This window comes from Pyxicephalus adspersus, chromosome 7 (genome assembly GCF_032062135.1).
Source record: "Pyxicephalus adspersus chromosome 7, UCB_Pads_2.0, whole genome shotgun sequence".
Lineage (NCBI taxonomy): Eukaryota > Metazoa > Chordata > Amphibia > Anura > Pyxicephalidae > Pyxicephalus > Pyxicephalus adspersus.
Genome location: NC_092864.1, coordinates 34,399,774 through 34,415,083, shown reverse-complemented (window position 1 = coordinate 34,415,083; position 15,310 = coordinate 34,399,774). Strand labels below are relative to the sequence as shown.

The following is a 15,310-nucleotide window of genomic DNA, read 5'->3' as shown; positions in this document are numbered from 1 at the left end:
TAAAATTGGTAGTTGTCTGGCTATTATGTTCCACCTCTGGCTTCAATACTTTGTGGTACTGGCACAAACCAAAATTACAGAAAATAATTTCTTACATTTCTCTGACTTTCTGCATTTCCATGCTTGTTCCAGGTCAGTGTCAGTATATAAACTAAACCTTCAGTTCAACATCCTCAAAGCTTTGCAGGTCTGCACCTGGGGAATAAAAATCTCTGCTCTTTGCTTGCATTTAGCATGATACAGGACATGTATAGAACACTTATCTCCCCCTCTGTCATTGCATATTGAGTTCCTGTCCCCCGGAGACCACCAAACTCCTCATGCACATGTTTATCTCTCGTCTGGACTACTGTAACATCCTCCTCTCTGGCATTCCACTAACCCGACTCTAAACTTTACAATTCTACAACCATCTATTATGAATACTACAGCCAGGCTCATCCATCCCTCCCACCACTCTTCTGCTGCCTCTCTTTGTAGTTCTCTTCATTATTTTCCATTTCTCCTTAGAATCAAATTCAAGCTCCCGTGTTTTGCTTTCAAATCTCTCCACAGTTCTTGTCCCACCTACCTTTCTGACCTGATAGAAAAATACTCCCCTAGCAGCTCCCTTCACTCCTCGAATGACCTTCAAATGACTTCCTCACTCATAACCTCATCACATGCACAGCTCCAAGATTTTTCTAGAGCTTCCCTGATTCCCATTTGGCTTGGTCCTACTTTCTGCTCATTTAAAATAGCCCTCAAAACCTATTTTTTCAAACTCACCTACCTGTTTTCTTCTGTCTTTTAAACCCTCACTATTTCTCACCACCTCATAACCCCCCTCCTATTACATGCTGCTTCCCCACCTCTAGATTGTAAGCTCTTTCGGGCAGGGTCCATTACTCTTCTGTGTCACTGTCTGTCTCTTTCTAAAGTCATTTGCAACCCCTATTTAATGTACAGTGCTATATGAATACTGTTTAATATTAATTATAGTAAACTTGGAAGGTATATAGTAGCTGTCTTTGTTGTCTTGTTTTAAATTCAAGACGACAAATGCCATACCAATTCTTACCGGCATCCAGATCTGGGCTTTTTTACCTAGTGAGTCACTGGCCTGGAACACTTGGCTTTATGGGCACCTAATATTCATGTGTTTGTTGTCGGACAAGTAGAATGGAACTGCATTTCAACACGGTGTAACATTGTCTACAGAGACACTTAATTAAAAAAAATATGTTGCTGAAACAGCTAAGTAACCCCTGATGGCAGTTCCCTAGAGAGATTTCTATTTGCTTCCTGCCCCAGAGGTGTAACAGGAAGAGCAAGGTAATCTCCCCTGTGAGGGGCAAGTTTTGCCTTTAAATAAAAGAATTTGACCACTTAAATAAATTATTGAGGAATCACAGCCACTAGAAAATCACAAATAACCAATTCCTCTGCCGTGATTCTAAATCATCAGATAGCCATGCTGCTGTGACTAACCTACCTTTTCATCCCACCACTGAATGTGAGATTGTGATTTAGAGCTGCCTTGTAAACAGGAAGCGGAGACATTTGCTATTATTTGCACGTGCTACAAAATGAACTAATATTTTTCTTGAACGCAAGTTCCTTTGAACTTTTGTTCTGCTCCAGTGCATACATCTGCCTAGGGGCCTCTTGTCGCAGTATACTCCCAAAATCTCAGCTTGAGATGAGAGCTGAAACTTTCCATGGAAAGGAAACCTGCTTGTGCACACCTCTTGGTCTCTCATGGGTGTTTATAACACAGTCGTATATACTTGCCCTGTGCTGTGTTTAGAAATCTTCTAAGTGATTTCCTCTATAAGTGATTCCCAATGATTGCGAATAATTGTGTGATGCTGGTTGTTAAAGCAGCCTTTTCCTCTTATTGTAGCCAAAGGTCAAACAATAGCGACAAAGTATTTGTGTATATAAAGGATGGAGGTAAGAGGGTCACAGGATATTGTTCACATAAAGAATTTAGGATGTAAGGTAACAACTGAATTCTTATTACAAACAGACACTTAATGTGTGAAATGTCTTATACCCTGAGCTGCATCAGATACCAGCTGTCGGGTGTGTTTTGCTATTAAATAGGCACTGTCCAGTACTTAGTAGTTTAATAAACAGAAGGTGTTTATTTTATTACACCTGTGTTTCAAACTTTTTTTCCCTATACAAATCAAAAAAAATACTTACCATTAGGATGATGCAGTGTGTAAGAGGTTAAATGCAGGTCAGAAAAAGGTCATCTGCAGATCAAGTTCACCTGTCAGTGACCTATGAATGATCCCAGTGGAGTCTCAAACTGATCTCAGGTGCAAATGGAATGCTGCATTTTCCTATAAGTACATAATCTTTGACAAGTGGGCCCCCAGCATGACTAAGATTCGGTACACACTTGTAATAATTGTCTTTTGTTGTTGAAAACGATCACGAAACAAGACAAAACACTGAAAGATGCATAAATAAGCGCTCCATACATACAGTGCTGTTTTGGTCTCATGGAAAGAGGGGGGGACTAAAGAGCAGCACCCCGCTGCGCTCTCTCCCCTTCACTTTCATTACAGTCATTCATCATTTGGGGATCTGCCAGGACCGATCCATGAACGACGAGGGTTGTACATGTCAGATTCTTGTCCAATATCAGCCCTGAGGCGATTATTGGACGAGAATCATCTGACGTGTGTACGTAGCCCTACACTAGCTAGCAAGGATTCAGAAGCATGGTAGAGACTGACACCAAATTATCCTAAATGTGGTCTACATGTAAATGCCCCTATTATTTAGGGGCAGGTAAAAAATCTTTACTTCTTTTCTTTCTTTAATTTCTTTTTAGGTATTCCTAATTCAGTTCATTGTGCTTTCTCTAATGGTTACTTAAAGTTTTGTGTGGATGAAAAGAGAACGGACTGATCGAGAGTTTGATTGGTTAACCACACCAGCCAAATTCTGGCTTCCTTTGTTTTCCTGTTTGTCTTTTCGAAATTGAAAGTTTAAGCTGACATCACAAATACTAATCTCTGTGGTGGGAGAACTGCGAGTTGTAGATAAGTGAACATAGAAATTGCATTGGAAATTTGGGTTTAGCTGAGATACCTCAAACACACACAGACAGTAAAGCAGTTAACTCCATTGTATCTATCAAAAGTTTATAGGACACAGTGCAAATTAAATCGGTTTAACAGTAAAGGACAGCTGAATGTTAACAAATCATTAGCATGTGGCCAATGTGTTAGTTATTGAAGAGAACCAGTCATAGTTGATCATATTCACAAATCTAATTATTAGGTATTAATGCTCGATGCTCATCACAAATGAATGCAGATATCTATTCATTAATAAACCAAATGTTTTTGAAATACTGGATTTTACTTTGTATTAGTCTTTTCTATTCCCTGTACAGTAAGAAGTAGCACAAGGAGGCATAAACAGATTTCTAATTCTGTGTAATGATTGGTCAGATCTAAAGATGTGCTCCAATCTCTGTTCTAATCTTCATTATAACTAATATTCTATATTGCATTTTTCTAAAGTAGTGGAATAATTTAATAGAATTCTATATATGAAAATGTGTTACTATGCTATTAGTGGTGAGTCACTGGAATATAGGCAATACATGTGAAATCCGTCCCTGGAATGACCCTTTAAACAGAGTGACCATCCATTAGTTAAAAAAGTTTGGTCCCAGCAAGAGCCACCTTCCGATTTGGTGTCAACATGGGATTCAAGCTGGTTAAAGCTGGTCTCTGGGTACAATACTTTAACGCTAAAGTTAAATATATTGCTTGATAGCCACAAAGGATATATAGCCTTTTTTATGTGCACCATTTGTGGTGAGCTGGTGGCAGATGACAGACCCGTCACCCTGCACAAGGAGAGAGAGCAGGGGGCGGTGCAAGACTAGTGACCCTGCACCCTCAGAAGTGACTGGTCTTTATTACAAGAAGAGCCTGCACTCATGCAAAGTTTCATTGTAGGTTACTGCACAGATCTGGCGGAAATACACAAAACACACCAATAAATACATGCCTCTTGTATTTGGACTATATGTATTCTTATCCCAGAGTTCAGCTTCAAAAAGTCATGTTTTCATTACATTTTGTTTTGTTGTTGTTTACAGAGATATGTTCTGCTCCGAGTATCACAAGTTTACATCACATGCATTATTGAGATAATGTCTGAGCTGGGTGCTACCCAGTAACCTTCTAAATAGAGAAGTTGATTGTTTTCTGACGTGCGTGGAAACAATTTTCTACACGTCTGTCTAACAAGCTGTAAACTTTCTCTGCAGTTATCTGATTTTAATGTTCAAATCTTCATCTGAAGATAAAGTGCAATTGAATATGATTTTAGGTTCCCAGCATGGATTTGTTCATGTGTTACATAGATTTGTACTGCCATCTAATGTCCAGCTGCTGCATTTGTCTAGAGGGCAAAACTGAGCGATTTAAGTCCATCAAAGGAATTTTTATAATTTTGTTATAACTGTGTTATAGATATCTTCCTAAAATTACATATTTTTAACCAGTTTTGCTGTAGCAGAGGTGCCTATTCATTGTGTTGGGTTTGTTCTATAGACTGCCACCAGCCAAGCAGTGTTCGGCTTGCAGTCCGGAGTGTGTCAGCTGTTCCGGGAAACTCTCAGCAAAAAAGGATTTGTGGAAATCCAGACGCCAAAAATCATCTCGGGTGTGTAAAAAGATTGGTCAGTGGGTTGGCGATACCGGCATTGGTCCACATGTGATGGTACCACTTTATATATGTTTATCTCATTACTGTGACAAATTTTTCTCAGTTTGCTTTTTTTTGCACAGCAGGTGCACTGTAAGGTAGCAGTATTTTTTGTCATATTATTACCTATTTTACTTTCTTTTCCAGCTGCCAGTGAGGGAGGAGCCAATGTGTTCACAGTGTCCTACTTCAAAACCAGTGCCTATCTGGCCCAATCTCCACAGCTATACAAGCAGATGTGTATTTGTGCTGACTTTGAGAAGGTCTTCTGCATTGGTCCAGGTAACAGAAAATAGGTGTATAAACTGCAGAGCATTTGGTCTTTTGATCTGATCACATCTCAAATGAACTCAAACTAAATTAACTCAAACACAAACTCAAATGTAAGATTTTTCCTTTTGCTCTTAGTGACAGTGATCACCAAAACAATTAGAGAGGGCAAGTCAAAGGCAGCAGTAAACCCTTCACATAGGGTGTAAGACTTTCCCAGGCTATACAAAAGAAAAAAAGTTTTGCCTTTACATATTCCTTAAGATTCCATATGAATTACAAATACCAAGCCTCTAGTCATTAGCTGTCAGGCATCCCTTGTGAACTCAAAATACTGGTGTGCCTCCAGCCATTGGCTGCCATGCAAAGCTTGTAAACTATAATACTAGTGGGTGTCCACAACAGTGGTGGGCTTTCTAGCAGATGGCTGTTAGGCATGCAATTGAACTACAAACATAGCTGAGCCCTCTAGTAATCTCTTTTGGACTACAATACCTCAAAACATCTTTACCATTGGTTGTCATTCATACCTTGTAAACTATATTACTAGAGTATGCCTTCTAGACATTACTGTCAGGCATCCTTTCTGAGTAACAGTAATGGTGGACCTTCTAGCGCAGTTTTTTTTTTTACCTTTTTAATACAGGGGAACTCTTGAAATAATAAAGTTATTGGGGGAACTCCTGCTATAATTTCTATATCCACAGCAATACAGTACATTAGTGTGGTGTTCAGTGGGAAGAATGCCTTTTACATTGCTGACCATCGGGATGAAAGTCATCCTTACAGATAGCAAAAAAGAACTTTGTTGTCCATTAAACTGACCTGAGAGACACAAATTGCTCAAGCAACCTCTGGAGGAACCCTGGTTGAGGAACACTGTTCTAGTGGTTGGCTATTGGGCATCTATTCTGAGCTACAAGTATTGGTGGGCCCTCTACAGGTCCCTTTCTAGACTAAAATAATTGAAAGCTACTTTACCAATGGCTGTCAGGCAGCCAGAGCCTAGATTGTTGTGAACTTTTTTAAATCTGATTTTATTTCCATAATCAGATTCAGTCTTCAGACTTCATTACATCCTCTTCTGGCATCACACGCTTAGCGGTTAAAGCATCAATTTACGGATCATTAGTGCCATGCTCCAGGGTCACTCCCTGACATTTCTCCAGTTTGCAGCAAGCACACAGCCTTATGGCGTGACGTGGATAATTGTCACTGTTTTTATCAAATCTAATGGCTCCATAATTATCACTAAATGATTTTGCAGTTGTGCCAGGAGGACAAATATAATTGGAATTCGGAATATGAGCTTGTTGGTATTGTGTATTAAATTCAGAGAACAATCTACATAGTGATACAACAAACATTATGTGATTCCTTAACCCCCAAACTGTAAGTACCGAGGAGATGAGGGTAACGAGATCCCAGCATGAGGGCTGTGACTATCTAAATGTCCTCAGCACTGGCACATTATTAAGTCACATAACTCCTACATAGTTCTAAGTGCTACTTGTTTTATTGGTTTCTTCAAATGCAGCTCAAATCTGACAAGGAACTCAAAAAACTGCATTCATTTCCTTGTAATCTTCCTGTACACATTACAGTAAATACACAAAGAATTTGTGCCTCTTTTATTGCCTGACATTTTTTTCCTGGGTTCCCCATGTTGAAAAGGCCAACAAAGACTGGGTTAGGGAGAGGGACAAGACCTGTACATGTTACATAGGTGCAGCAAAACAAATCTGGTACCCTACTCTGACAGTATGGGCTCTGTTTTAGCTCTCTGTAAATCTCAGGACTGAATAGACAAAACTGCAGATTCATACCCCAGATTGCCTGGGGTACCAGTTGTACCCCAAATTGCCCAGGGTGAAACTTTAAGTTGATTCTATTCAAATACATATGTTAAAATGATTCAAAAGACCAGAAAATTCCTTGATGTACTAATTATTAAAAACATTTTATTCCAGCTGCAGAGTTCTCATTTCGATACGCGTAGTAGCACAAACAGCTGTGGCCCTTTAATATTTAAGTGCCCAGAAATTTTTTTTTGTTTGTTTGTGTAACCTTTTGCTAAAACCTGTTTTGCCACAACTATTAAACTAGTAGCTCAGAAAACAGAACAGCTGTGGGCGTTTAGGAAAATTTCACTTTCATAATAAAAAAAATATGAAAGTGAAATTTTTATGAAAGACATGGGAAATCAATTGGATTTTTTTATATAAACAATGAAACTTTTGATTAACTTTGTGATTTTAATTTTGGTTTTCTTTTAAGACTTTCAAACCCTGAATAGCACATTGTCTTTCTGTACTTTGCCTGTATCTGCACCTAGTAGTGAAATGTGGCGCCGCCTTCTGCAAGCCTCCTGTAACTGCCAAATCCTCTTCTAATGATAGGAAATTATAGAAGTTTAAATCTAATAATGATTCTTCTGACCTTTTGAAAGATTGTCCACTAAACCAATAATTGGGTAATCTGTGTAGCTAAGGATCTTTAGTGAAAATTTCTATGTTGGTAATTTGCCACCTGGTGACTAGACTTGTTAAACATATTATTCACATCTGCATGAGGCATAAATGCTAAATATTATTTTATTATACCTACTGTTACAAGAGCAATTGACCTTCTCAGTGCAGATCTATAGTGATGTTCAGTTTCTGTTGGTATGGAATATTTTTTATTTAAAAAGGAGCTTAAAGTAGAACTAAACTCCACTATATTCATCTATCCCCCATTCCTATTGGCAGACATTGCCATCTTCTTCCGCCTTCCAATCTTTGGCTATCTTGATTGATCAGGCTGGGATGATGTAACAGGCACGTGGGGAGTTCATTTGGTGCTGTCATTCGCATAACAAACACTGAGCCGCGCATGAAAGCACAATATAAAGAAAACCACTATGCATTTAATTCGGGAATTAAAGCAGAATCACCTGTCCCCATTCCATTGCAGGGGCTTCCATCTTCTTTCTTCCTAGTTTCCTTCTATCAGATCCAGCAAGGGTAGAGCATGCACAGCTTAGCGTTTTGTACAGTTCACCAGAGCAATTAGGCAGGTAAGAATGACTGTAGCAGAAAGAACATTGCCTGGCCCTGTCTGCAATAATGGCCTCCCTGATTCTAAACTTTTAAATTGAATTGACCATGTGATCTCACATTGGCTGCAATGGTGCTCTAGCCCAGAGAATTCTGAAAAATGAGTGAATAGGAGATGCAAATTACCTGTAAATTCTTGGGACAGGTAAGGGGCTCTTAGGTGGGATCATAGAACAGGTGTGGAGCTCAGGGGTGGCAGTGTGAGGAAGGTGAAAAGCTCAGGGGTGGGATAGTGAGACAGGTGGGATACCAATAGGTGGAAGTAGGACAGGTAAGGATCCCAGGGGTAGCATTATGTGACTGGTGAGGTGCAAAACGTTTAAAGTATGAGAAAGATGAGGAGCCAAGAGTTGTCGGTATGAGACAGGTGAGAGGCTCATGGGTAGGTTAATGAAAGGTGAGGAAGCAAGAGGTGGGCAAGCCAGGTATAAGGCAGGTGAGGTGCAAAAGGTGGAGATAGGAGTGGAGACAGAAAAGTGGCTGGAGTTAACAGTATGACACAGATGGGGGGCCCAGGAGTGGAATTATAAAACAGGTAAGGGTACAATAGTTTGGAGAATGGGAGGAAGTATGACGTGGGTGAGGGGTCTAAAGGTGACATTATGAGACAGGTCAGAGGCCCGGAATTGACATTATGATACAGGTGAATGCCTGTGTCTTACTCCCAGCTCTAAGCCAAAGGTCCAACACTGGGTTTATTACATAGGTGAGAGGGCCAGATTGGACACAACTTTCCTGAAAAGTTAAGGAATGCATTTAGTTAAACTTGCTAAAAGTATGGCAGCTTGTGACTGATTGATGGGGACAGCATCCTGTGAACTTTTCAAATTTCTGTACTGTTGTGATCACTGTTCACCTGACCACCTGTATTTCTCATCCACAGTGTTCCGTGCCGAAGACTCCAACACACACCGTCACCTGACTGAGTTTGTAGGTCTGGATATAGAGATGGCATTCAACTATCACTATCATGAGGTGGTGGATGAGATCGCTGATACCCTGGTGCAGATCTTCAAGGGACTACAGGAGAGGTAATGCAAACAATGTCCTGCAGAGCAGGTGCTCGGGGGAGATAGACAATATTTATTTTGGAAGTTGTCTCCTATTACCACTCATCCAGAAAAGGCTCCTTTGTGTTTCTTTTGAGATTACTGTCACTGTGTAGCCTTGTAATGCTGACCATGTAAAAAAAGTTATTAACAGAATAGAGTGAAACACTAATAAAAAAAAAAAAACAAGTTCATCTTAATTAGCTACAATAAAGATCACAAAAGCAATTCATTTTGGGGACCACCATCTCCTTGGGTCTTGTGCTGGCAAGAAAATGTTAGTATATCATTTAAAGCTGGACCAACCTAAAATCTTAGTCAAACAAGACTGTGTGATCAGCTGAGAGTTAAATGAACATGTCATTCTCCTGAGCTGCTTTTTCATTTTAAAATAGAGCAGAAGACAGGTTCTTTTTAACTTTTGGTAATTTTGAAATCTTTGTACTGAAGTCCTCTTTGGTTCCTATTCTTTAAATTATGGTATTATTAGAGGCCGTGAATGCTTTTACTTTGCACAGTGCAACAGAAAATATAATGTGAATATGGGAGTATGTATTTTACTTCATCCAGGGAGCACCACCTGGTCTTACAGCTACCTTATTTTGTAATAATGATATTTGCCTATATGAGAGTGCCTTATATAAAATAAAAGCATTGTTGTGATAAAGCAGACTGTAACATTTAGAGGAATAAGGGTGAATGTGTTTTGTTAATTTCCAGATTTCAGACAGAGATCCAGACCGTCTGCCGCCAGTTTCCTTGTGAGCCCTTCAAATTTCTGGAGCCCACGCTGCGGCTTGAATACCGTGAGGGGGTAGCAATGCTGCGGGAGGCTGGTGTGGAGATGGGAGATGAAGAAGACCTCAGGTGTGTACCACTTATCAATATTGACAAACACAATGCCTTTGTTTTCTGTACAGGGGGGTAAACTACTTTGATGTCAAAATATTCTTTTCACTTATTCACCAAAATAATACAAAAACTTCCCAACTCTCATCACTAAAACACCTGTTATGTTAGCTAGGAATTCCACGCTACAAATCAAGTGACTGCTTTCTGTAGTAACTTGGAAAAGTGTGTGTATATATCTATATTTATATATCATTCTACTTTTATATCTGTATATGACGGCATACAGGAGATGACATTGAAACATGATACGATTAAGATCAGATTGAGTCACCTAAACTTGAAATAAACCTGTACTTTGACAAAGCAACAGGTACACTTAGGGTTTATTTATTTTTCACTCATCAATTCAGCTGTATCTTTTTTTTTTTCCAGCATAGTCATTCAGATTCCTATGCAATGCTCCTTTCAATTCATATTAAAACCAGGGGCTCCATTCCCAAATTATTCCTGTGAATTCGCTCATAATATTCACACATAATGTACAGCGCTGCGTAATATGTTGGCGCTATATAAATCCTGTTTATTAATAATAATAATAATATAGCATTCTTATTGTGACAGCTGTGCACTTTAATAATTGACCACTAGACGGTAGGAACTGTTATGAGTAGTTAAGAGAGATTCAAACTCCTGTCAGTGAATTTCTGATAAATTGACAGGGGAATAATTTAGAAATGGAGCCTTGACTCATTTTAGTAAATGCTAGATCTTCTAGTGAATAAATGGCCGAATTGATAGGCAAATAATTTAGAAATGCAAAAGGATTGTCACCTTGCCTGTCCCCAACCTCTGCATACTCACCTTACATGTACTTCACATGTACAGAAGAATAAGCCACAATACAGAAGAATACCAAGAATACCTGGCACTGTCAGGTATGGAGGAACATGTGACCAGGTGATGGTTCCAAAGCCTTTTAGTTCCAAAGAACCATTAGTTAGAATCTAGCACTGTCACATGACTTTGGGGGTGTCATCATGGCTTTTCATGGTTTTTCATGGTTGTCGCCTGCAGCAGCAGAGAAGCAAGGTGCTTCAAGTGAAGTGGAAACTCTTTGCAGCAAGGTGACAGCATCACTTTAATTCTCACTTCAAATCAAACCTCCACAGGCACTAGGACTCTGATGCTATAATCCTATAAAAGTTAATTACTGTCAGCTTATCCTACACAGACTTTTCCATCTAACCTGTCTCACCCCGTAAATCTTAATTGGTGCTTTAGATGTCTATAGGCAGGAGATAGCTGTAGGCATAGCACATACTTATGTCCATGAGTACCCTTTTTTATGAGAACTAATCACTGTGACCCATATACCCGTTTACAAAACTACTTCAGCAATCTCTTTGATTTTGACAACAGCAAGAGTCATTTCACTGTGGCTGGAAAAAAAAAATTTTGGTATTTTCTATGAAGCACTAACTTGGTAAATTTACTGCAATTTGTAGCTCTGTCTCCTAGTGATTGAGTTTGTGCAGAGTTTTATTTGTCAGCAGCAAGCTTGCCAGTGACCATCACTCTGCTACAAATGACTGAAAAGGAGCAATTTGTAGCAGTAAGAGTAAGCATAAATATTTGAACAATGTTTGATTTGTGTTTATGACCAGTCTCCAGGATCTATAGCAATAACATCACTGGAATATAAATCGGGGGGGGGGGGGGAGCCAGTGATGACAAATATAGGCAGAAAAAGATCTGATTTGTTTCACTTCCACATTGCCCAATTGCCCATAATCATTCCTTCTGGCACTTGGCTACTGAACCTGTAAAAGAGTTTGTGTATAAACATGCATGTCTTGTTTTTCAGCACCCCTAACGAAAAGCTTTTGGGACGGCTAGTCAAGCAAAAGGTAATGTTGGTATTGACATAGGTGGTCTGAGATCAGTTAAAGGGAAGTTGTCATGAGATAGAGATTTTCATTCTGTAAATTCTTGTTGCCTGGCTGCTTTGCCCTTTCATATGCTTAGTAGCTACCTTTGAACAATTGTAAACACGTTAGCCTATTTCTGGCATTCTTTTGATGCACGTTTGTTGCATTTTAAATTAATATTACTTATGTGTATATTCATTTATGTTTTATTTTTAGAAACTTGATCGCCATTTTTATACTTATTATTTTCCATGGTAATCAGGCACTTAATAGTGGAGAATTTAGTTTTATAGCAGTAAAAGTTGTTTCCTATACAGTACATTCATCACTAAGCTGGGGAGAGATACAATAATTTTTAAATAAATTGTAGACCTGTAACTTACAGAAATATGTCCGAACAGGGTTCTAGTGAATATAATGACTATAAAAAATGTTTGAAACACACAATCATGTAAAAAAAAAATACTTTTAATAAAATTAAAATACACAAAAATCAGCTTAAACAAGAATACATAAATAAATGAAAAATACTGAAAATGCGATAATTCGGTATACTGTATAATAATATATTTTTCTAAAACACCTCCCTAGTGTCCAACGTCACATACCTATAGACAAAACCACATAAATATATTTTGTATTGGACTGGATACAGAACTTTGTATTGAATCCAATACAAAATATTTGAATTTCCCGCTACGACTCCCATCGACGGGCGCACGCAGGGACATCATCAGTAATCACCGAGGGACGCGAACGCCGGGTATTCTAATTCTTTTCAAACTTCCATGCAAAAAGTGTTACATTTTTGCATGGAAATTTATTTTGGATTGTAGGCTCCAATTCACCGAATTACCGCATAACTTACCGAAATATGTCCAAAATGTAATAATACATTTTTTTTTATAAAACATAAAAAAAAACCTTTAAAAAAATAATCTTTAAAAAAAAACTAAAAAAAAAGTTTAAAAAAAAAATAGTGTATAATGTAATGTACAGTAGCTTATATAATATATATATAATACAATTATATATATATTATATAAGGATTTCTTTGTATTGGACTCAATACAGCTTTTTTGTATTGAGTTCAATGCAAAGGAACTCAATACAAAATTTTGAATTTCCCGCCCCGGGAAAACCCCGGTGATCGTCACTGCACTCGCCGGCTGAAGACAGAAGAGGACAGACGTGTCCGGAGGAGCGGAGGGAGAAGGTGAGTATTTTTTTTTTTTTTTCTGTCCAGCGTCTGTCTTTTATACACATCAAGATAGACAGAAGAGGACAGACGTGTCCGGAGGAGCGGAGGGAGAAGGTGAGTATTTTTTTTTTTTTTTTTCTGTCCAGCGTCGATCGCTGGACAGAACGGAGGGAGAGGAAGCCGGCCAGCTTTTTCTTCTAAGGAGAGGACACCTGACGCTGGAGGACGACGCTGGAACACGGCGATGGACGATCGCAGCGGGACCAGGTAAGTGATCGCTAAACCCGAACTTTTCTCACTGTATTTTCATACAGTGAGAAAAGTACGGGCTTAACGATAATTGCAACTTTTTTTAGATGGGAAAAGTACGGGCTTAACGGTTGGGAGGTTAAGCTGCTGACATATGTAACATTATTAATAATAATAAACATTATTTATTTAGAGCCAACATGTTACGCAGTGCTGTACATTAAATAAGGTTGCAAATGGCAGATACAGACAGTGACACAGGAGGAGGAGAGGACCCTGCCCAGAAGCATAGTTACATATGTTCTGTAGTGGTGGATGGAAGCGTCAATGTATGATAAGGACACAGAATTTCGATGTTAGACTCATTACTGACAGTGTGTCTCTCCTCTCCCAGTATGATACAGATTTCTACATTCTGGACAAGTACCCATTGGCTGTGAGACCCTTCTACACCATGCCAGACCCCCAGGACCCTGTAAGTACCATGTGCCGAATGTATTGCCTGGAAAGACATGTATGGTTCTTCCTTTTTTAGGACATTAAATGAAAACATTTATGTGATCATCCAATCCTGCATTGCCAGGAGATAGTTATAAATTTACCCGAATTATCCGTTCTCGTACTGAATCATTCCCATTGTATGGTATTCTGGATTCCGTGTTCATCAGTGATGAAGCTGCCAAAACAGGCAATGATCAATCCATCAGCATGTTTGCAAGAACACAAAATGTAGAGTTGAGTCTAGGGATTGCAGTGGAGTTTATGAAATAAAAAAAATATCGACTTTTAACTATTTTCAATATACCAGTTCAGTTTTTACAGAAAGGCACAGGTGATGTCTCTTCTGCAATATTCATCTTACCTGCCTGATCACTCTGGGAAAGTGTCAAAAAAAGCTGAGCTGCACAGTTCAGTTTTGGTTGCCAGAATACCCAGCAATCCTGGCTGGAGTGAAGGAAGAAGATGGCATCCCCTTGTAATAGATTGAGGACAAGTGAGCATAGTGGGTTTAGTTCTGCTTTAATTCCTAAATCAAATGGGTTTTTTTTATAAAAAAAAATGTTATGTTTAAAAATCAAAAAACTCAGTTTTGTTAGGTAGAGTAACTATGAAACATTCCATAGATATATACTGTCCTCTTATTTCCAACATGTGGTGCCTAAAGCTGCTTTACTAAGATTTCTGATTTCTTCTGATCTGCAACTGTAAATGTTTGGTGTTTATAGCGCCAGTAGCTCAAGCTGAATTTTTTTTTTTTTTTTTGCACACAAGTGAATCACAACAGTGGGCCTTGTATTTATCCCACATACAGTTAGGTCCATAAATATTTGGACGGAGACAACTTTTTTTAGTTTTGGTTCTGTACATTACCACAATTAACTTGAAATGAAACAACTCAGATGCAGTTGAACTGCAAACTTCCAGCTTTAAATCAGTGGGTTGAACAAAAAGATTGTATAAAAATGTGAGGAACTAAAGCCTTTTTTTTTTTACACAATCACTTCATTTCAGGGGCTCAAATGTAATTGGACAAATTAAAAAGCTGAAAATAAAAAGGGTAATTTCTTATACTTGGTGGAAAACCCTTTGCTGACAATGACAGCCTGTAGTCTTGAACTCATAGACATTACCAGATGCTGGGTTTCCTCCTTTTTATTGCTATGCCAGGCCAATACTGGAGTTGCTTTCAGTTGCTGTTTGTTTGTGGGCCTTTCTGTCTGAAGTTTAGACTTCAACAAGTGAAATGCATGCTCAATTGTGTTCAGATCAGGTGACTGACTTGGCCATTCAAGAATATTTCACTTCTTTGCTTTAATAAACTCCTGGGTTGTTTTGGCTGTATGTTTTGGGTCATTGTCCATCTGTACGAATGAATGTATGAAATGCCTCCCAATCAATTTGACTGCATTTATCTGGACCTCAGAATTCATTCGGCTG

General features: G+C 38.7%; 1 protein-coding gene across 1 annotated transcript in view; it reads left to right on the top strand.

Annotated features, from left to right (window-relative positions):
* Positions 1–15,310, top strand: part of DARS1 (aspartyl-tRNA synthetase 1) — a 73,381-nt gene that overhangs the window by 51,580 nt on the left and 6,491 nt on the right. Inside the window, exons 10-15 of the mRNA XM_072418111.1 lie at positions 4,572–4,683; positions 4,873–5,007; positions 8,977–9,124; positions 9,863–10,009; positions 11,859–11,901; positions 13,767–13,847. Of these exons, the coding sequence (XP_072274212.1) occupies positions 4,572–4,683; positions 4,873–5,007; positions 8,977–9,124; positions 9,863–10,009; positions 11,859–11,901; positions 13,767–13,847 (666 nt within the window). The remainder of the gene's footprint in view (positions 1–4,571; positions 4,684–4,872; positions 5,008–8,976; positions 9,125–9,862; positions 10,010–11,858; positions 11,902–13,766; positions 13,848–15,310) is intronic.